Here is a 23,446-nt window from a genome sequence, read left to right as displayed (position 1 = left end):
ATGGTTTGTGTTGGTGTTGATTACCATGTTGATGATGATGGTGACGGTGATGATGATAATGATGCCAAAGATGATAATGGTGATGGTGTATAAATGTGAAAACTTGTATTTGGCAATCTGTCTCACACAAGATTCAAGAGCAAGTGAAAAAGTACAGTTTTATTGAAACAATCCTTTCTGTCACATTCAGATTGACCGGCTTATTCCAGTAGCAGGCCGGGAGCAGATGCAGAACTTCTCCCACCTGTTCAGCAACCACTCCCGCAAGAATTTCAACGATGGCCACCTGTGGTTCTCCATCATCGCCCGTCCTCCAGGGAGTCGATTCACCCGGTTCCAGAGGGCTGCATGCTGTCTGATGTTCCTTTGGTTGGAGATGCTTGTGAACATCATGTTTTACAAGGTTACCCCACCTCCTGCTGCCACCAGCCCCATTGAAATAGGCCCATTGAGTCTCTCTCCTGCTCAGGTACCAGCCAGCTTTCCTTATACTGCCATCTTTCTAGTGCTTTACCTGATGATAATTGGAAAGAGTTTTAATAAGAGTGTAATGGTGATCATGTATTTTTCATGTAATGGATTCCCATTGCCGATCACATTTGAAATTCATAATGTTGTAACAGTGGTAATAGTGATATGAGGAGGGTGAAGAGAAAGAGGAGGAGGATAAGGAGGAAACAGAGGGAAGAGGGAAATGGGAGGAGGAGATGAAGGAGTAGGAGTATAAATGGTGGTTATTGATGAATAATGCAAGTGATTGCTTTGGTTCATGATTCCATTCAAATACTTTTATGTGATCTCATCCATTATCTTAACAGATAAGCATTGGAATCCAAGCCAACCTCATAGTTTTCCCAGTATCTCTTCTTGTCGTCCAATTCTTCCGGAAATCCCGTCCCAGAAAGATGAGAGAGTCTCGCATCAAGCTAGCTGCATTGGTCAACAAGCCTGTTCGGAAACTGAAGCGCCGACCTCGCAAGACAGCACCAGCGGATTACTCCAAGTTGGAAGACTTTGTAAGTGGAGATTTGAGCTCTGTGGTGACTACTTCCTGCAAGCTATAACAGAAATATGAAAGACTTCTGAATCAACTGAAATAAAGAAATCTAATCAGAAAGAAGAAAAATCATTGTTTGATTGAGATTTCCCCTCCCCCCATGTAGATAAATAGTAAACTGATTATTTCAAGGAATCCCATCAGGTTTTAAAGAAGACGTTCTAACATTAGATTTAGTTTGCTCAATACTTTACAATTTTCTCACACTTTTCTTATTGTTTATATTGGCTAACATTAAGTCTGGTCTTTTAGGCCAATATCTTAGAGTTTTGGGGTAAAAGCAACAAAGTTTCTTAATTAGAGAAAAATAAATAATCTGCAACTTCATGCAAAATCAAATCTGATTAATGGGTATCATGATACACAGGATAGCAATGAAATGTTTCACTAGTTGTCATGATTCATTTTGAACCATGTGCCTCCTCACCGTCTCTAAACTCACTCAGGCATCACCGAGCAGAATCGTCCTTGAGGAAAGCAGTAAGCCGGCGATGATGATGAACCCAACAGCAGGTACTAGGGCTGAACCTAGTCTGGTCGTCCCACCCATCCCCGGTACCTACGACGAGAGTGTGGCCCAAGGCGGTAGAGGCGCGGGTTACTTTGGTGGGGATTCATCCCCGACTCCGCAAGGGACAGGAGATGCAACAGTAAGTCATTCAAGTTTTTGATATATGCAAATTTTTATTATGTTAAGTTTATTATGAGCAATTGATTTGTTGTCTATTTCAAAGAAACCCAAGCAAACATAACATTTACATACAGATTAGGTGGATAAGGGGGTTCACCTCTCTAAATTATCATAACTGCCTGGACTATGCTCTAAAAAAGCAATAGAATTGCTGGCAGCTCGTGATTTGAATTTACAATTTTGTTGGCATTCTTTTTTGATGTTATAAAAAACTTTAGGAGAAAGGTATTCACAATGGATATTTGATTATTAAAGTACCGTATGTCAATTTTTACAAAAGTTTCGTGAAACATGCTTTAGTGACAAGACTGCAGCCAAAAAAATTGTGAACATGTACATGTATGTCCATAATGTTATCAAATTCCCCCATGCTTTCTTTGAAAGAAAATTCATTGTCTACTAGCTTAAGCAAATTACTTTGACACCAAGGTTACACCACAAGGAATCCCAGATGGCCCTGATGTGAAATTTCCTGAATGATGATCTGTAAAATGAAGGGTGGTGATCACAAACTGTCTTAGAAACACTACTTGCCAATTTAATTGGTCAGAAAAAAGAAGATTAAGTTTCATAAAACTCTACCACCTCTTCTTAGGTCTTGATCCAACCGGAAAAACCGAAACGACGCAAGAAGTTTTCTTTTCCTTGGTGGTTTGTCATTATTGCTTGGATTGTGTTAATCTTAACTCTGGCGGCAGCTACCACCTTTACAGTGTTCTATGGCATCCAGTTCGGCAATAAGGAAGCTAGTGAATGGCTCTGCTCAATTGTTGTTTCCTTTGTCTTTGGAATCTTCCTCACACAACCCATTAAGGTATAGTGATATATCATTTCACTTTGTTCTTGTTTGGTATATGACAGTGTCTTCTTAAAAGCATGTCTTTAGCTTTGGTACAGGGATAGTTATGTGAACTGTTCTTGAGTACCATCTAACATTACAATATATCCAAACTGTTGTAGTCCTTAAATCATATTTACTTATTTGAATTTAAGTATGGCATTTTCCTGGCTGTTAGGAATTTGAAACTAGCACCCTCTCTTGGAATGTATTTCTATTTATTTAAATTGCCATTTGAGCAATTATTTTACATTTTCAGTAATAAGAAGGCTTATATTATACCTTAAAATTTTCAGCCCATTCCATGCTTGAGAAATGTTTATATAAAAGACAAAAATTGGTAGATATTCTATTTTGATCAGGCACCCAATCAAATTAAATTCTGATGTAAATTCATTAACCCCCCAAATTTGTAGTTTGTATCCTTCACATTGCATTCTTTTTGGGGCACATACATTGATATAGTAATATCTAGCAATGAAATAAAAGAACAACATGCACTTTTTGAGCGATTTACCAAACCTAAAGACAGGCTTTAAGTTATGGGATCATGTGACAGTGATTGGGTCATGTTGGTCATGTGACAGAGATGGCCAATTATCTATAAATTCAAGAGAAATTGGTGGATTGCTGAGAAGGACCTTTTTTAGCATCCCATAATCTAGCACCTTAGTAGGATTTCTCAAAAGCCAAAACAGGGATCATTGGGAGTACTTGAAGTCCTATAGAAGATTTTAAAGTGATTGGTTAACATTGGTTTGACTTTTAAAAAATCTGAGCTAGAGGGTCACACTTGTCACCTGTGTCTGTGATTTGTTCCAAAAATGAAGCCCAGAAAAAATTGCGTTCGAAAATGATTATTTAGTGCTTCAAAAATTGAAATATAAAGTGACCGGAAACACCATCTTAATTTCATCCCATACACTTATGTGTACTATTTAGGTGTCTATAAGACGCCTATTTACAAAATCGGGGTTTGCCCCTTAGTTTTAGCTTTTCATTCTCAATAATGGTTGTTTTCAGGGTTTATTAGTTCTAATACATGCACTTGTACACATGTTTCATCTTGGTTTGAGAATTTTTTAAATCGGCTGCTCACAAAGTTAAATAATACCTTTAACCCCTGGATCACTTTTAATATCATTATTATTGTTAGTATTGTGATTCAGCCAATCAGATTGAAGTATTTTAGTAGTTTTTAACTGTTATTGCAAGTTAGATTTAAAGTTTAATGAAACAGGAGCAATAAATAATTCAGCATACAAAGAGATAAAGGTACCAAAGGATCTTTTTAGGGTGCTTGTTAGAAACGGTTATTCGTTGGAAGTTCTAAGAATTAAAGACTTAGATGTAGTTATGATTTTCCTGTGTATATTTTTGAGGCTGAAATTTTTCTCTGTGCTCTTGCTTTTTCTGTACAGATTCTTCTGGTTGCGACCTTCATTGCCTGTATTATCAAAAGCCCTAATGCCGATGAGGATACCGAGATGGAAGAGGATGAAGAGGAATTTGATCTCAGACCTGATGAAGAGTACCTCCACACAGTCTCTGGTAATAATGATATATAGCATTTATCTAGTTGCCTATTCATTGGCGCACTTTATATATTACCCCAACTTTAGCTCCAGCTGTAAAGGGGTTTGGTGCATTCAATTAATCCCACCGGACACCCATTTACCTCACCTGGGTTGAGTGCAACACAATGTGGGAACAAAATTTTGCTGAAGGCAAGACGCCATTGCTGGAGTTCGAATCCATGCCCCTCTGAATAAAAGACAAGAGTCGTATCCACTAGACCACAACGCACCCACAAATTGTGATATTGTGATCCTTGACATTCTCACTTTAAATCTGATTGAATGGTGTTTATTTGCACATGTACAGAGATCACATGACTAAGTACGGGGGGGGTCCTTTCAATCGATCCAGTCTGTCATTGAAATCAATTTTAATAAAATCAACTTGCCCATTTTAAAACTGAATAATTAAAATGTTATTGCACTTGTTTTCCAACTTATTCGCTTGCAGCTTTCAACTGTATTCTTTATTTCCAAATCCATGCACATATGTACATGCATTGACATTTATGTAGCACCTTTCCATAGTAACAAGTTCTGCCCTAGCTCCAAGTGATTACAGAGGATATCAGAATGAAAATGGATAGGTTTTCAGTTTATCTATGAATGATTATGCTGAATAGCTTGGACAGATGATGCTACATGGAGATTTTTTCAAATACTAGGGCCAGAAAAACTTATGCATTGTTAAACTTTATTTGAGTTCATTTTGGGAATTTAGATGAAAAGGGCATGTTCTAGAACATAAACAATGATGAGATTGTTGGCCTCAAGATAACAAGCATGAAATGTATGGTGGTACTAGGTCAATTGTGGAGATGTAAACAAACAATGCAATCTTAAGATGTAATTGTCTTTTGGACTGGTAACCAGTGAAGTTCATTGAATATCAGAGACGCATTCATGTTCCTGTGCTTCAATTTACCTTAGGTACTGTGTCAAGAAAGAAGCGTAAACTGCCCTACAAGCCACCTGATCCAGAGGCGTTGGAAAGAGCCAGAGAACAACGTCTCAAGGAGATTAAGATGTATTCCATCTTCAGGGAGATCTTCTTCTACGTGGTGTATCTGTGGGTGGTTCTTGTCATCAGCTATGGCAATTCTGATCCTTCAGCTTACCGAATGCAAGAAGACTTCTTCAACGAGCTTGTAATTGGTCCTGATTCAGTTCATTCCTTTACCAAGGCAAGACTGAACTTAAAGATATTAATATTAATCACTGCACATCATAGCCTTTGATTACGATTTTGATCTTTTCATACCTCTTCATTTTATGTGCTATTATACGGAGTAAAACTGAATTATTCACACATGTACATGTTTTTTTTAAGGGGAGGGGTCAAATATCTATTGAACTATAATATACATTTAGTTTGTTACCAAAAATTGTGTGTTGTATTTATGCTAGCTTCTGCTGATTTTGTATGTGTGTTAGATTTGTTTATTATCATACATGTCAGGCTTCTGCTATTAAACATACAAACAATTTAATTGTTTTTTTTTTCTTCATATTCTTACTTACCGCAAACAGATCAACAGTCATACATCTTTCTGGGCCTACCTTCACACCACCCTTGTACCGACAATATTCCCCCTAACCTGGTATAATGGTGATCCAAGTCCAGAACTGGAAGGATTTCTTGCAGACCAGAATGCTTTAATCCTCGGTTATCCTGTACTACGACAGGTTCGCGTCAAAAGGGGTGAGTATATACATTACTTTTTTTGCGGAGGTTGGTAAGGGATTCAAGATAAGAGCAGTAAAAAAGAAGATGTGCATGGTAACATATGATGTGCCCCTCTTTCTTATATTGATGCAGAACTAAACAAGATGAAACGTTACTGCCCTTTTACGTTACTCACTTTTCTTCACAGTGCCAAGAAATTATACCTATTAAATTTGATTACATTTAGTAGATCACTTGAATCTATTTCTGGAGAGAGGTTGTGTTCATCAACTTTTCCCTGTTTAATAATATCTCTAAAGCATTGCACGAAATGAGCAGCTAAAATCCTTTGCAAACATCATTACATATGTGGAAATGTCTTGTCTACGCAATATTCAAAGTTTTTTTCGAGGATCGATTTCAAACTTGACTCAGGCATCATGTGAATGTGACGAAAGTATGATAGTGTGAAATGGGTACTCCAGCCTGAAAGTGACAAGATTGGCATGAATAAGGTTTATTGAATGAAGCAAAAATGAAAATTCTATCAAAATTGGGTGAAGTAATTTAACTTTTATTATGCAGGTAAAATAATATTTTGTTATAAATTTGCTCCAGTTTTATAGCTGATGATGTCTTAATTCTTAATGATGATGATTCTTAATGACTTCACTTTTCTTTATCATGTGTTCAAAAATATCATAACAAGATAAGATTCATATGATGATGTTATATATTCGATCAACAGTTAATCCGATGTTTGGCATTCTTGGAGCAGGGAATGAGAGTTATTGTTAATTCATGTATTGAAATACAAGAGAAAAAGATGGAAGATGACGTCATGATCACAATAATTACATATTGTTAATTTATTTTGATAAGAATTGTCTCATCAAAATGATGCAAAACGTGGAGTTAATAATTTTTCATCTGGTTTTCATGAAATTTTCTGTGATTTTATTGTTTCTATAAATATCTCTTTTTCCAGTGTAGGGTACAGCTTTCATGAAATGAATTTGTTTTCATTAGGGTTTCTTTGTATAGCATTATCCCTTGTTGTATTTTTTATGAGTAATTTCCCCATTTATTTATTCTTTTTTCTCGTAGGAGAGTGTGAAGTGGTATCTGAATTCACAGACATAGTACCGGAGTGTAATGTTGCCTACTCCGTAACGGATTCAGATGAAGAAAACTATGGGCCCGGATGGACACCGTACAATCCAAACATAACAGACAGACCGCAATATAACTACACAGCATGGGATGACATAGAAAGTTACCCAGTACTTGGTCGTCATGCCCTCTACTCTGGAGGTGGGTATCTTGCCAAACTTCAGGGGAATAAGACCGACGTTGAAGCTCTCCTGGATCAGCTGTACCAGGAGGCCTGGCTCGATAGATACACACGGGGAGTGTTTGTAGAGATTGCTTTGTACAATAGTCAGGTGGATCTATTTGGGGTTGTCAGTCTGTTGGCGGAGTTCCTGCCCACTGGTGGCGTAGAACCTTTCTATCGTATCGATATAATTCGTCTTTACACCTACGCTCAAGGTTTTGGGGCTGTTCGTCTTGCTTGTGAGATCCTCTTCCTCGGATTTATTGTGTTCTTTATTGTTCGTGAAATCAACAACCTGAGACGGGAGGGGGTTAAAAAATACTTCAAGACCTTCTGGAACCTGGCTGAATGGATCATCATTGCTTGTGCTATCGGAGCAACAGTTGTCTATTTCTATCGCAAATATGTCACAGCCAACCTCCTTGAGGAATTCAAGGCAACCCATGGGACAGAGAGGATCAACCTTCAGTATGTTGCCTACTGGAATGAATTACTTACATACCTCTTAGGTGTTGTGGTCTTTATCGGCAACCTGAAGTTCATCAAACTTCTTCGCTTCAACAAACGCATCGGGATCCTGTCGAGCACCATTCAAAGCTGCACAAAAGATCTGATCCACTTTGGTATCATGTTTGGAATCTTCTTCATCGCTTACGCACTCGCCTTTCACCAGATGTACCTCCGCCATCTCCTTGATTTCTCTGACTTCATCTTTACCATGGAAACACTTTCTGCTGCCATGTTAGGCAAATTCCACTATGCTGGTATTGCTGAAACAAATCGGATCCTTGGCCCCATCTTCTTCTTTTTCTTCATGATCACCATCACGTTCATACTTGTCAACATGTTCCTGACCATCGTAATTGAGGCGTTCTCTTCAGTGAAACGAGACATCACCCGCCAGTCCAACGACTATGAGATGGTCGACTTCATGATCGGTCAGCTAAAGAAATGGGTGGGATGGAACAACAAGACCAAGCCAGAAGACAAGAAGACCAACCCTGTGACAGAGATGGACAACCATGATCCTATGACAGAGTTCCCTGACAAGGTTGACCAACTCCTTGACTGCATTGCCAAGGTTTACTTCGATGCCTCCCAATTTGAAGACGTCATCCGCGGGATGGGTGGGTCAAAGGGGGAGAATACCAACACCACCAAGAAACGACCAGTTAAAATTGCTTTGACAGGATAATTTGTACGCACAGCTGTTGTTTTAAAAAAAATGCCAAATTAATTAAATGAATGATATAAAATTCAACTTTAATTCAAACTGCATATTGTGACAAATCATGTACAAAAATTTTGTACAAAGTAAACAATGAAAAATATTGGTGGACTATCTTTCTCATACTTATGACCGACATTTAAGTACAAGATATCAACCATGATTCAGAAGTAGAAATATTCACTCACACAAAATATATAAATAATCGATCATCACTCTTAATTGCTCCCGTCCTCTGTACATAAATGCTCTGCTGAGTGCAATGCCCGTAAATGCCATCCATATGTACAAATGGTATTGTTTATTATTGTGATTCCTAATAGATTAATTTTGCTGTGAATTAATAATTTAGTGAAGGTGGTGTTTGTGTTTGTAGTGATAAGTGCAGCCAGCTTTGTCTTATCTGCTTGTTATTTTTTTTTTCTCTGGCCTAGACCAATTGCCGACTAAATCTAAATTCAGACGACAAATGGTGATATTGAATTGATAAACTGATTATAATGATCGATCCGATATTAAATCACATTTTCTGAAAACATGTTGCACTTATTTGTGTTTTTTTCTAGATATCTAGAAAACACTTTAAATGCCAAACAGACTTATTGCATTAGTTACTGCTGAGTATCACCTGCTATTATAGTTCAACGGAATTGATTTGACTAAACAGAATCAAATGAAGCTCACATTATACTGGAAATTCTTATTTGGGTTCATGAATACACCAATATGCTAAATGTTTGCAAATAAAGTGATATTATATCATATCATATTTTGTAAGTACAAGTCAATATACTTTATGCTTGAAAAGTGAAGAACATGATTTGACACCTCTAAAATGTCATTAACCGTAAACAATACTTTGGAAAATAATATTTTGGAGAAGAAAAAATCTAGTATTAGAAATTTCATGTAATGATAGTGAATAGTGGATGAATGGCAGTGTGGAAGATCAAGTGTTCACTGCTCATGTTATCCAGACAACTGTTTTCTGAACATCATTTGACATTTTTAGTATTGTTCTTCTATAATATTTGATTCTCTTACTGAAATAATGTATGCAAAAAAAATCAAATTATTTAGATAAGGATTGAAATCATGTGAGATCAACCTGTTCTAGGGTATATATTCACTCATGTCTTTCATTGTAAGTCTTTCATTGCTTTTTTTGTATAATGTATTTCACTTACCGGTGATCATTAAATTATCTTGATCTGTATATATGCCTATAAGATACACTTTCCTTGTTACTTTAGTAGCGCCCTGAAATATCACAGTATATACATCGTCAAGAGCACCTAATCCCATTCTCATAACACTGAAATAATTTAGACACTAAGGTACATTAATAGTAATGGGTAGCCACTTATTTATTTAGTGTGCCCAGATGCCACCTTATTCACCCAGTTCAAATTATCTTGATCTGATGCTAGAGAAAATATGTTTGGGTTTACTTGTCAGAATACTGCCCCATATGGCTACTACATAGGCAATACTGGAATTGTTACCATATACCAGTCAAGTCAACAGAAGAATGCAAGATATAAGAAATAAAAACAATAGGAATTCATGAAACACGTAAAACCAAGGATAGACGATAGGCTGCTTGTTCAAACATCTTATATGTTGGTTCTACAAAAGTGCATCTTATTTAATCTTAATAATTGTGCCGAATGAGACATAACATACAGAAATGTTTATGAAGTACCACCTTGCTAAGATGATGACAGTTACATTCAGATGAATGTGAAATTATTCTCACTCAAAATTTACAAATGAGATGAACATAGATGTGTCACTTGAATGGGGCGTGTAATGCATTAACTGCTGTGAATGTGATTTTCATTATGATATGAAGTGAATTTTAATGCATGTCTATCGCAATACATCTCCTTTTCCTGACGTGATCGTGAATAGATTAATAAATATTTTAGTTTGAAAATGGCCTGGACCTGAATTCGATTTTTTTTGTTTGGCTTTGTAGATTTTTGTTAAGTGTGCATATTCGTCCATGAGTAATACATTCATGTGGTTTGTCTAGCCTCCCATTGGTCAAATAGTAGGGTCCTTCCTTTAAACCCTGTCTAAAGCTTTGACAATGGGTCAACAATGTGACCTATACTCGGGTATCATCTAACATCCCAATATTACAAAAGTTTAGTGGTCATTTAAATTGAAATTTAGTATCTACCGCCTAATCTCTTTTTTTTTAATAGACTTTTGGACACTTACTTTACAGTGTTAGCAATTGGCTATCAGGAATATACAAAGATTATATCTGAAATTTTCAGCCCTTTCCATGCTTGAGAAGGATATAATAAATATTCAGATATTTTATTTTTATATAAATCTGTTCAATAAAACACATTTGTTATGTTATACCCTTTACATTGTAACACACACATATATATAATCTAGTAATACATTGGAATAATGATATAAATTTTTGGAATAGTGAAATTAACTTTTGGGGATATAATAAATATAGGCTTTAAAGATTGATTCTTATTTGATCTGATTTGAATAAATGAGTATAAGTCAAATTTGCATATTTGAAGGTGTGCAGTTTCATGAAATATGTTTGCTCAATATCCTATATGTGGGTTGAAAAAAAAATCAAGTCTGCTTCTAGATCATGAAATAATTTAGAAATACCATATAAATTATGATAGCTTGAGAAGTTCATGAAGTGCAAGTAAGCATCGAATTGCACTGGTACTGGACACACATTGCACTTATTTTCTGAAATTATCTAGGTGTAAAGATAAACCCATAAGTTAAACATTTATCAGAAGTTTTATTTAGCACAGCATAACTTAATTTCTAGCTGTAAGACAGGTACCACTAATTTCTCTATAGCCATGTTCATTCAATGTTCAGATCAGTTCTGATCAAAGTATAAATAAAAAAAATGCTACAAATTAACTGTAATGTAATAGCTGTACCCATTTACTCTTCATTCTACTAAATTTTGCCAAGTTTGCATTGGGGATAGAAGATTGAAAACCACAAATTTGCAGTGAATTTTGCGCGTGGAAAGGAATAAAGTGAGGGGATTGGGTTGTGTGCATGAAAAGAAATAAAGTACGAGATTAATGTAATGGGTGTGAGGAGAGTAAATTCTGTGGAAAGTGTGATGGGTTCTGGAAGAACTTGGATTAGGGGTGTGGAAAGGGTGAGGGGAGGAGTGGAGTGTGTGTGTGTGTGTGGAAAGAGAGAGGATTGTATCGGATGTGTGGAAAGAGAGGAGTGGATTGTGTGTGTGGAAAGGGTGAGGGAATGGAGTGTGTGTGTGTGTGTGGAAAGAAAGAGGATTGTATCGGATGTGTGGAATGAGAGGATTGTGCGGAAAGAGTTAAGGAGTGGTTTGTGTGTGTGTGTGGAAAGAGAATGAGAGGATTGTATAGGATGTGTGGAAAGAGAGAAGGCTCAGAGTGCTGTGTGTGGAAAGAGTGAGGGAGTGGTGTGTGTGTTGCAAAAAAGATGATTGTATCGGATGTGTGGAAAGAGAGAAGGCTCAGAGTGCTGTGTGTGGAAAGAGTGAGGGAGTGGTGTGTGTGTTGGCAAAAAAGAGGATTGTATTGGATGTGTGGAATTAGAATGAGAGGATTGTGTGAAAAGAGGGAAGGAGTGGTTTGTGTGTGTGGAAAGAGAGTGAGAGGATTGCATCCGATGTGTGGAAAGAGAGAAGGCTTAGAGTGGTTTGTGTGTGTGGAAAGAGTGAGGGAGTGTGTGTGTGGGGAAATAAAGAAGATTGTATCGGATGTGTGGAATTAGAATGAGAGGATTGTGTGGGAAGAGGGAAGGAGTGGTTTATGTGTGTGGAAAGAGAGGATTGTATAGGATGTGCAGAAAAAGAGGAGTGGTTTGTGTGTGGAGAGAGAGAGAGAGATAGAGGATTGTATCGGATGTGTGGAAAGAGAGAAGGCTCGGGGTGTTTTGTGTGTGTGAAAAGAGAATGAGAGGATTGTATCAGATGTGTGGAAAGAAGAAAGAAGTGGTTTGTGTGTGTGAAAAGAGAATGAGAGGATTGTATCGGATGTGTGGAAAGAAGGATGGAATGGTTTGTGTGTGTGGAAAGAGAACGAGAGGATTGTATCGGATGTGTGGAAAGGAGGAAGGAATGGTTTGTGTGTGTGGAAAGAGAATGAGAGGATTGTATCGGATGTTTGGAAAGAAGGATGGAATGGTTTGTGTGTGGGGAAAGAATGAGAGGATTGTATCGGATGTGTGGAAAGAGAGAAGGCTCGGGGTGTTTTGTGTGTGTGGAAAGAGAACGAGAGGATTGTATCGGATGTATGGAAAGAAGGATGGAATGGTTTGTGTGTGTGAAAAGAGAATGAGAGGATTGTATCAGATGTGTGGAAAGAAGAAAGAAGTGGTTTGTGTGTGTGAAAAGAGAATGAGAGGATTGTATCAGATGTGTGGAAAGAAGAAAGAAGTGGTTTGTGTGTGTGAAAAGAGAATGAGAGGATTGTATCGGATGTGTGGAAAGAAGGATGGAATGGTTTGTGTGTGTGGAAAGAATGAGAGGATTGTATCGGATGTGTGGAAAGAAGGATGGAATGGTTTGTGTGTGTGAAAGAGAATGAGAGGATTGTATCGGATGTTTGGAAAGAAGGATGGAATGGTTTGTGTGTGGGGAAAGAATGAGAGGATTGTATCGGATGTGTAGAAAGAGAACAAGTGTTACGAGAGAAGATTGGTTTGTGGAGAGTATACGGGGTATTACGGGGGTATAGGCCTATTGGTTGTTTTGAAAAATAGAAAGTGTGTGTGGAAAGTGTAAGGGAGTGCGTTGTCTGGAAAGTGAGAGGTGTGAATTAAGTGGATTGCTTTTTATATAAAGAGATTATGAGAGGATTATATCGGATAGGTTCGAAAGGAAGAAAGTGTGAAAGGAGCAGATTGTGTGTGTGGAAAGAGAGCGTGAGGGGACTGGATATCGGGTGCATGTGTGAAAAGAGAAAAGGTCTGACGGGAGTGGATTGGTTTTGTGGAAAGTACTTGTATGGGGGTTGGATTGGGTGAGTGGAAAGAGAAATGATACGAGGAGAGTTGATTGGGTGTGTGGAAATAAAGATAGTGTGTGAGGGGATAGGATTAAATGTGTGAAAAGAAATTTGGTAAGAGTTTAAAGGTGTGTGTGCGCGCGCGCGCGTGCATGTGTATGTCAAAACAAAAAAAACAAAAAACAAAAAAAAAATGTCACCTCGCTGTGGACGTCCATGTTCAAGCCAAAATAACAAATAGAACAAGGGGGCCAGATATATGGCCAATGGAGCAAATATTTAAAGATGCGAGTGGGCAAGAATTGACATTTTCATTACGCCAGTGGTGGACATATATGACAGAACGCTTGAAACCTTGGTCATTTGGTAAAACTCCACACTCCGGAGGCAGAAAGTTGTAAAGTTCAAACATTAGTAAACGATAGTCAGCTGAATCATTATCAATATCAATGAACCGGGCATGGTGGCTCAGCGGTAGAGCGTCCGCCTCATGAACGGGAGGTCGTGGGTTCGATCGATCCTCGGCCGAGTCATACCAAAGACTTCTAAAAATGGGACCTTCTGCCTTCTTGCTAGGCGCTTTGCATTTAGATTGGAGAAGGGTAATAATAACATGTTGTGTTATGCAGGGCCCACTGGTAGAGCAGTTTCCTATCTGAAGTGGCTACCCTGGGTAAATGAAACGTCATTATTGTTATTATTATTATGTGAAATGATATATTACAGAGAAGAAGAATAAAAACTAAAAGAAAATATTTTGTCCGAAAGGGAAAGCACTGAAAAGGAAGGATTAAGGAATATCAGCTGTGATTTTTTTTCCACAAAAATCTAACATCTAGGTAGGAAGGTTGATGAACAGGTGATGATGGCAGAGTTTGATGGAGATTTATTTAAAGGACAAGTCCACCCCAACAAACACTTGATTTGAATAAAAAGAGAAAAATTCACCAAGCATAATACTAAACATTTCATCAAAATCGGATGTAAAATAAGAAAGTTATGGCATTTTAAAGTTTCCTTCATTTTACAAAACAGTTCTACGCACATCTTGGTCGGTATGCAAATGAGGAACTGATGACATCACCCTCTCACTAATTCTTTTGTATTTTATTATAAGAAATATGAAATATTTTTATTTTCTCGTCATTGTCCTGTGAAATGAAGTTTCATTCCTCCCTGAACACGTGGAATTAATTTAGGCAAGGAGGTCCTAAGCGTCAAATTCGTAAAAAGTGAAATATTGTATAATTCAAATAATAAAAAACAAAAGGAATAGTGAGTGAGTGACATCATCGACTCTCTCATTTGGATGTAACTGGCTCGTTCATATAACTATTTTGTTAAAAATAAGCGAAACTTTGAAATGTCATAACTTTCTTATTTTACATCCGATTTTGATGAAATTTTCAGCATTGTGCTTGTCTGATTTTTCTCTATTTATTCAAATCAACAATTTTCTGAGGTGGACTTGACCTTTAACACACCAACAATTATAGGATGTTGACAGGATTTGGAACTGCAGGGTTGGAAAGTTTTTCAGTGGAGATGTTTGGTACAACATTGGGATTTTGTTTGAACGAAAAGCGATGATGGTACAACATCGGTTTCTTCGGTACTAGGATACTGGACCAACGTTGACATAACTGAATCTAGGAAAAAAAATCATGCACCATGAATATTCATTACGGGTACATGACCCAAATAATTTACTTTTTTATGTAATGCGATAATTCTCTACTTGAAAATTTTCTTATTTCTTGTGCAATGTATTTTGTTGTGATTTTATACGGTAAATATAAAACCTACCAACGTCGGAGCATAGTTCCCGGACAACGTTGGACCAACGTTTTCGTTCTGAAATTTGTATGCGCGTGCAATGCTATTGATGATGCAACATTGCCTGCCAGCATTGAGGCAGCGTTAGGCAAAATTTTCCACAACATTGCAACTCGTTGATCCAATGCTGTATTGTTACCAGCTGGGAACATACAACCAAAATGTGTTTTCATCGCATTGGGTAGGACTTCGAATATGACGAAATTGTTCCTGTATACAGACAATGGCGTTTGATCGGCTCACAGACTATGAATAGTTGAAATTGAAAAGCCTGGTTGGTAGTACTTTGTTAGATATCGTGCATTCACACAGAACCTTGCGCAGAAAGGAGAGAGGGAGACAAGGGGGGGGGGGGAGTGTGTGAGGGTTATTTCAGTATAATTATGAATAACTTTCAATAATGAGCATAAAGGCGACATGCCCCCCCCCCCCGAAAAAGTATACCGGTATATATATATAATTATAAAAGAGAAAATAGGTTCCGAGTGATGCCCATGATAGGCAATGTGAGATGCCATGCATGCATGATCCGGGAACCGTAACAGTCAGGTTGGTGAATATATTTATATTGAATATGACTTGCATGTATTGGAACAACCCCATAGTGCTACGGTGCCAAGCTACGCTGCGTGGTTTACACTCTCTTTGTAAAATCTCATGATAAAAAAAATATTTCTCGCACAACAACAAAAACAAATTCAACCTCGAAAAATAGCTTGCCTTGGTGAAGGCTGTATTGAAGGTAAAGGGAGTGTTCTTTTGATTTAGTATCATATTTCGTTCCTGTCCTGACTGAACTGTCTTTTAAACTTGAACCATATTTATCATATATGCATTTTCTGGAAATAAGCTTACGATGCATCGAGTAGTGGTCATGAGTTTATTCATCATATTGCTTCTCTTCGGCTCTGGCTACAGCCTAGATGATCGACATACGGGGGCAAGATTGTATGATCAGGTAGGGTAAATCCATGGAGCTGCGTAGAGGGAAATTGTCATGCGGGGAAGGGGGGGGGGGGGGGGTAAGATGGCTGTAAACTTTTCGCCGTTATTTATCAATCAATGTAGAGATATATCATCTAGACATCTCGCTTGTTGAAAATGATATTTTCTTTCTTTACTTTAAACACACAAGGGGGAGGGGGGTGGGAGCAATGGCCTCATACGTGTATACCCAATAATGATAGAGATGTTTAGTAGTGCCAACTACTACTACTACTACTACTACTACTACTCCTCTTAGTACTACAACTACTGCTCTTGCTGCTGCTGCTGCTCCTGCTGCTCACTATACTACTGATGATGATGATGATGATAATATAAGAAGAACAACAGCAGCAACGATATAATAAGCAATGTCAACAGTTATAATAGCTAGTATTGATATAACCACTGATAATAATATTTTAATGTCCAATTGCAATATCCATTGAGTTGATAATTCTAAAAATGAAATGTCACATTTTATACTCCCAAAGGGTGGGGTTATGGAAGCCATTTTTATTTTCCAAGACGTGTCGAGATCCGTAGCCTGCCAGGACGACATAGGTATATAACCGTTTATATTTTTCGACTTGGTGAGATAATATATCTCGCCATGTTGACATAAAAATAGGATATGTGGCAATTTAAAAATTCTATACTTTTATAGGGGATTGTTTTGTCCTATACAAACGGGTTGTTTTGTCCTATACAAATTATATTTTTTTGATAACTTCGTATTTATTTTGTGAGTATTATTTATCATTTATTTATTTTTTTCTCATTTGATTACATATATCTGTATTTGTACTTTGTTATTGGTTGTGTTATCTTTTTTGAGGGGCCCACATTGTACAAGCATTGCTTTTTAGTGGGTCCCTCCATTTCCATCTTAATTTAATTTCTATTGAAAAATAGTATACTTAGTTAAAACCTCCAATGTGTTGCCCAAATTGTGTGTTTTTTCACAACATGTGTATTATTATTTTTGTTTCTCTGCAACGGATACAAATACTTATGTTTATATATGGTATACAACTTGTTTTTGTTTGATGGAAGTGAAATAAATAAAATTGAATTGAATTGAATAGGGGATAAGGATGTTTAAATAGTGACCTTTCCTGACTTCGTATACATTGAAGTAGACTTTCACATTTTAGTCTCTCGATCGGTAAAGTTATAGCATAGTTCTGTCGTCGAACGATGTTATGAGGAATAATCATCGAGCTGAAACAATAATAATAACAATAAAAAATCATAATGATAATACTAACAAACAACAATTATGACAATAACAACTAGGGTGATTTTGATGATGATAATAATGATGATCTTGATGGTAGTGATGATGATTCTGGTATCTTGAAAGTATAAAATGCACTTCCTCTAATGCATTGTTGCTGCCACCTAATAGTGTGTAACTGATTCATAACAGCAACGGGGGGGGGGGGATATGGTTGGATTATAGAGATACCATCCATTACTACACGACTAAACCATATTGGATATTTTTTTTAAGTAATCATGTTCCAAACTTAAATATAGAAATACAGACACTACAATGACAACGACGAGGAGGATAAAGACGATAATTTTTTTTTTTTTTTTTTCTTAGCTAATTTGTAATTTGTCATATGAAAATACTTTACACTTTACACTACATTTCCTTTCTTGTATGTTAACTGTCCAATGTTATTGATGTATGTTACTTAATTGTTTTGTAAAGCGCTTAGAAACATCACGTATTAAGCGCTATATAAATACAATGTATTATTATTATTATTATTATGATGGTGATGGTGGTGGTGGTGATGATGATCATGATGATGATGATCATCATCATCATCAGGATGATGATAAAGATAGTGGTGATGGGGATGATGATGATGATGACGAGGATAAAGATGATGATGATGGTGATAAAGATGATAATGATGATCATGACCATGGTGATGATGGCCCATGTCATGTTTTTTTTTACTAACAGCAAACTGTGGAAGAAATGAGGGCATCCCCGCTCATCAGAAAGATGAAAAGATCCATTGACGACTTTTTGAGCAGACGCCCAGATTTCAGAAGAGTACGACAACCTGTCGCCCTGTAGAGCAGACATGGAAATCGCGATTTCTACCTTGGCTCTTCCGGAACCATTATGCTATTAGGATTGTTCATTTTGACTAAAACAATATCAGCTGAGCAGATGATAGAAAGACATTTACGATGCCCATGATAATTTCTATGTAGAGTAAAAATGGAGGCTATAATATAAAAAAAAAGAAAAATAAAGATATCAATATCTTAAGGTGTTCAATATGTATATCACAATGAAGGAAATGAATATCTATCGAGACAAAACGTAAATATCTTGATTGGTTTAAGGGAACATTAGATTTCATTTCTGATTTGTCCTTCGAAAGAGATAGTGAAGAAAAAAACAACACATTAATCAATGTGTATGTATAATATGGACATTTGGGAGTCACAGCTTTTTACACTAATGAATGAGGGTGGTGTTTTAAAAGCAATTTTTATTAGACAAAAACTGAATAATTGGAAAACATTTTCTCGTCGTGTGTAAGGTAAATTCTATCTGTTGGAAATACTACCTTGTCAGCTGAATAAGGAGGCAATAATATTATAGACCTACATCATTAACTTTTATTCATACTAGACAGACGAAGATTTATTAAACTTTTTAAATCTAATTTGAATGCGAATGTTGAAAAAACAGCAGATAAGATCCAATATATAATTAGATCTGGTATATCTCTATTAGTAACCTCTCTTTCAGTGGCGTACCGTGAGTCACGGCATGAGGGGGGCACCAGCAAACATTTTGAGTCACTTAGTGAGCGCGCGAAGCGCGCCCAGTTGCCTGGTATACTGACCTAATAGAGACATTTTAAGAACAGTGCCATTGAACGGATGTGTATCTCACTGGTCAAATGATGGCGCGAGCTTAAAATTTTTTATATTCAGACCGGAAAGGAGACATTATAATCAATCTTTTGTAATCATGATACATACCTGTCTCGCTAAAAATGCGAGCGCGAAGCGCGAGCTGATATTTTTGTAAATATTGACCCCCATACAGGAAGATTTTAAGGACTATATTTTAGGAATCCATTAAGTATACACATCTCCCATAGTCATCTAATGCGAGTGCCAATAAGCGCTCGCTAATTTTTTTTGAATTACATCTAAACATGCGCATAAAGCACTTGTAATCATGATTAACATTTTAAGGCTTGTTTGTAGGAATTCACAAAGACCATACGTAGTCTACTAACCAAATGCCCCCATGCCCCCCCCCGTATTTACGCCACTGCTCTCTTTTATGGAAATACATCGACCATGTCAACGTGAACTAATGAATAAAATAATTTACCTTGAAAATGAAAAGACTGATTTTGCTTGGCTTTATGGATGTTGGATTATAAGAATGCATGTAGTTTGTTTGCCTTACAAAGGGACCTTCCTTTTTTTGTTATTCTGTGTGGGAATGGTATTCTTAATAACTCAATGAACCATTTCTGAATACTTTAACCAAATGCTAGTTGCCGACCCATTGACCAAATACAAATGTTCTTTATCCCACAATAACAGGCTGTCACACAAAAATATTGTTATGAAAATGAATGATACGGATAATAATTTGAATTAATATTTGTAATAAAATTGAAAGTATTACTAATACTTTTTACTTGTCCCTCAATGGAAATTTGTTTTATAATTGTATGAAAAATAAGATATGAAGGAGACATCAATAAAACAGGGGTGAAATCATGCTGTTGTTTTCATTGGCGAATCCTATACACTTTACCCCACCCCCTTGTCGGTGACGCAATAAAAAAGTATTAGGGGAGACCGGGGGTAATTGTAACAAAATTTACTAAATTTGAATTATCACCTTTAGCTAAATACCTGCTTAACCTATAAATAAAATGAAAGATGCATATCTTGACTTGACACATGAATAGATTTGGATTAAGTTAAAAAATAATTTAGAAGCTATTTTCATTTGAAAACAAAGAGGTCAGGTGTTACAAATGCATGACATTTTGTTTTTTTATCACTTATACACTTGACGTGATGCATTACTTTTAACAATTTATTTTAAACAACATTAGCCATGTGAATAACAAAACATGGTTACAATTTTCTTTGTAAATAAAGCATTATGATTGACGAAACGTGTTCATGTTTCAATTTATCGATGAGCCTACTCCGTTCTGTGCTTTTATTTCCAATTAGCCTGTACTCAGATATACAATTTTGATATTAGAAGAACCTAAATTACTTTCGTTTTCTTAACATTTTTTTTTAGGAAAGTGGAATAGATTATTAAAAACATGAAAAACACAATACCACTGAAGGTTCTGATTACAATTAAACAAATGATTCGCAAACCTTATTGCATAATAAAAAAATGACAGATATATGTTCAAATTTATGTATTTCTAAACTTATACATGTACAGTGCATATCAAAAAAGGGACAGTTTTGAAAAGTCTATAAATAATTTGTTTCAAATCATTTTATCTATATTTTGATGTTAATAGATGCTCTGAGATCTTATCTTTAAAATGCCATTAAAAAAATAAATTCTGCTCATGCTTGAGCGAACACGGGACGTTTTTGTCGAGGGTTCAAAAAGAAGCTTGCGCCAAAATGGCCGAAATGAGAAATTTGATGATTAGATTTTTGGCTAATCAGCAGACTTCCTCTTAATCTTTTCATTATTTTTGCCATAAATGAGACTTTTTGTTTCTTGGTCATGATTTTTATATTTCATTTTATTTTATTTATTTATTATTTTTTTTTTTGGGGGGGGAGAGCACCCCGAGCCCTCATCCATCAGTATGCCACTGTTCAAAGGCACCATAACCTTTGTAGCACATAATAAAAGGATTTTTAAAAAAAAAAAAACGCTCTCCCATACTACGGTTTAAAAAAACTTGTTCTTGCCTAGAGGAGGAATATTCAAAGCTAAAACAGAACATATTAAAAAGGAACAACAACAGACAATTCAAGCAATTAAGTAGAGTTTATTCGAAAATTATGGCAAAGACAATTAAAAGGTTAAGAGGAAGTCCGTTCTTAAGCAAGAAGTCCGACCATGATCATATTTATCATTTTATGCCATTTTGGCGCAAGCCCCCTTTTTAACCCCAGACAAAAACATTTCGCGTTCGCTCAAACATGAACGGCACTTAATTATTTTAATGGCATTTGAAGGATAAGGCCTCAGAGCACCTATTGACACCAAAATATAGAGATCATGATTCGAAACAAAAATTTTATCGACTTTTCAAATCTGTCCCGTTTTTTTATACGCATTGTATATGGTAGCCTTTTCCTTTTAAACTAAATAAACGATTAACAGATACGTTTCAAGTTATGCAAATTTTCTCTTTTCTGAGCCTTAGTTTTAACAGTTCCGAAAGTGTCATGTGCAATCGTAACATGGTTTCACATCTGCTCCGAAGAGGTTGGTCACATTTGAAAAGATCTTATCGTGGGTATATTCGTCGTTGAAATGTTAGCCTCAAATGCAGGCCGAAGAACATACTTTCTAAACATATAAAATTATCACTATAGCTCATTTACATATTTGCCCAGAAGAAAAATATTATGTAATGCGATATATTCCTACTCAAAAACAGATATTTTGCTGCAGAAAAATCCACGAACCGTTATATTTGCGCACACTCGCATGTAGAGGGATGAAATGCGCATGCTCTGTAAAAAAAAAAACTTACCCTAGTAGCTTTGACTCGCAGTGGGAGCCTTTGTTACATTTGTCCCTTGTTACAATTGTTCCCAGTCTCCTCTAGGCCTAAAGGGGAAGGAGAGGAAGAAGTAAATGAGAAAGGGTAAGAAAGGAGAATGAAATAATGGAAGGTGAATGATTTGAACGTGGACAATTTTTCAAGTCATTGTAGGAAATTTAAAATTCCACACTCTCTGTGGCCAACGTTAATTGAGTGAGATTAATAAATGATATATTCAATAGGATAACATGGGGCTTCAAAATCCAGAGTTCAGGCCAATAGGCAAAATATTCAAGTGATGCTATTCTTCATTTGTTTTAGCGAGATACGCATCCTGCTTGTTCATATTACAAAAAGCTGAAAATCAGCTCGCGCTTCGCGCTCGCATCAATTGTTTAGTCAGCTACACATCCTGTGCATGGTTACAAAAAGTGCTTAGAACGCCCAGTTATTATCTCAGGGTATCAAAAGATTTCAGATATCTTCACAATTTACAACAGTCCTTGAAAGGTCCCTTTTAAGTCAGTATGGCCTACACTAAAATATCTAGCTCGCACTGGATTTTGTGAAGCGAGTAAATGTTGTGTCTGCTTTTGCCCCCGCTTGCCCCCCCCCCCCAGTTGAAAATCCTGGTTGCGCCACTGGTTTTATCGCGAATTACCGATACTGCAGCGCTCAAACGCAAAATGCAATTCATTTGGCGTATTTGCCTATCTTTTGTTGAATCAAATTTGAGCCAGAAATGTTTATCCAAAGTATGCGATAAACGATAGGTGGTAAAACTTGAACCCTCGAAGGCCATATATAGTATACAGTACTTTACCTGACTGTTCGTCCTCTTGATTGTTTTGCTGGGTGTCTCCCGAAACCAAATCTAAACATGCATCGAACATTTCCCCTGTGCTTATTCGTAACGTTACTTCTTCTAAGCTACGTCAATGGCCAAGGTGGTCCACGCGGTAGGACCGGCGATGGTGGCGGAGCAGGACGGCTTGCACTGACTAAAGACATTGAGGTAAGGAGTAGCATTAGCAAGAGCGTCGGCTGGTTTGAGCATGGGGAGATAGCACTAAAGTGGTATAGGGGAGTGCTCATCTTGGGGAGGTGGAACTACACTGTGAAAAAAAAGAGTAAATTTACGTTGGTCATTTTTTTGTTGGGTAATATATACGTTGGTTATTGTTTTGTTGGGCATTATGTGCCCAATACTTAGGCAAATTTTTACTCTGCCGCTGCCAAAATACAGATGTCCAATTGTTGGGCTAGTAATTGCCCTGCTGAGTGGTAAATGTTGCGAAACTTTACGATCACGAGTTGCGCTTGCAGCATGCTACACACGGTCGATAAGATATGGAGGAGCTTCTAGATGACTGGGGGCTGGGGAGCCTCGCTGAATCTTTCATAGGTGAGTTGCTTAAACGTTTTTTTTATTTTTCTATTTTGGACTTTACGT

At 36.8% G+C, this 23,446-nt stretch overlaps 1 protein-coding gene and 1 long non-coding RNA gene across 2 annotated transcripts; both read left to right on the top strand.

Moving 5' to 3' along the window:
* The first annotated feature begins 191 nt into the window (after positions 1-191).
* LOC121423112 (polycystic kidney disease protein 1-like 2) lies at positions 192-8,751 on the top strand. Its single transcript, XM_041618403.1, has 8 exons — positions 192-469; positions 819-1,016; positions 1,504-1,707; positions 2,344-2,562; positions 4,008-4,137; positions 5,094-5,347; positions 5,694-5,865; positions 6,937-8,751. The coding sequence occupies exons 1-8, from the start codon at positions 227-229 to the stop codon at positions 8,358-8,360; spliced, it is 2,844 nt and encodes a 947-aa protein (XP_041474337.1). The 5' UTR covers positions 192-226; the 3' UTR covers positions 8,361-8,751.
* Positions 8,752-15,880: 7,129 nt separating this feature from the next.
* LOC121423373 lies at positions 15,881-18,544 on the top strand. Its single transcript, XR_005971278.1, has 2 exons — positions 15,881-16,196; positions 18,207-18,544. It is a non-coding gene; the product is annotated as an uncharacterized LOC121423373 (long non-coding RNA).
* Positions 18,545-23,446: the final 4,902 nt, after the last annotated feature.

Source organism: Lytechinus variegatus, chromosome 10, assembly GCF_018143015.1.
Source record: "Lytechinus variegatus isolate NC3 chromosome 10, Lvar_3.0, whole genome shotgun sequence".
In the NCBI taxonomy this organism is placed as follows: Eukaryota; Metazoa; Echinodermata; class Echinoidea; order Temnopleuroida; family Toxopneustidae; genus Lytechinus; species Lytechinus variegatus.
This window is presented reverse-complemented; position numbering and strand designations above follow the sequence as displayed.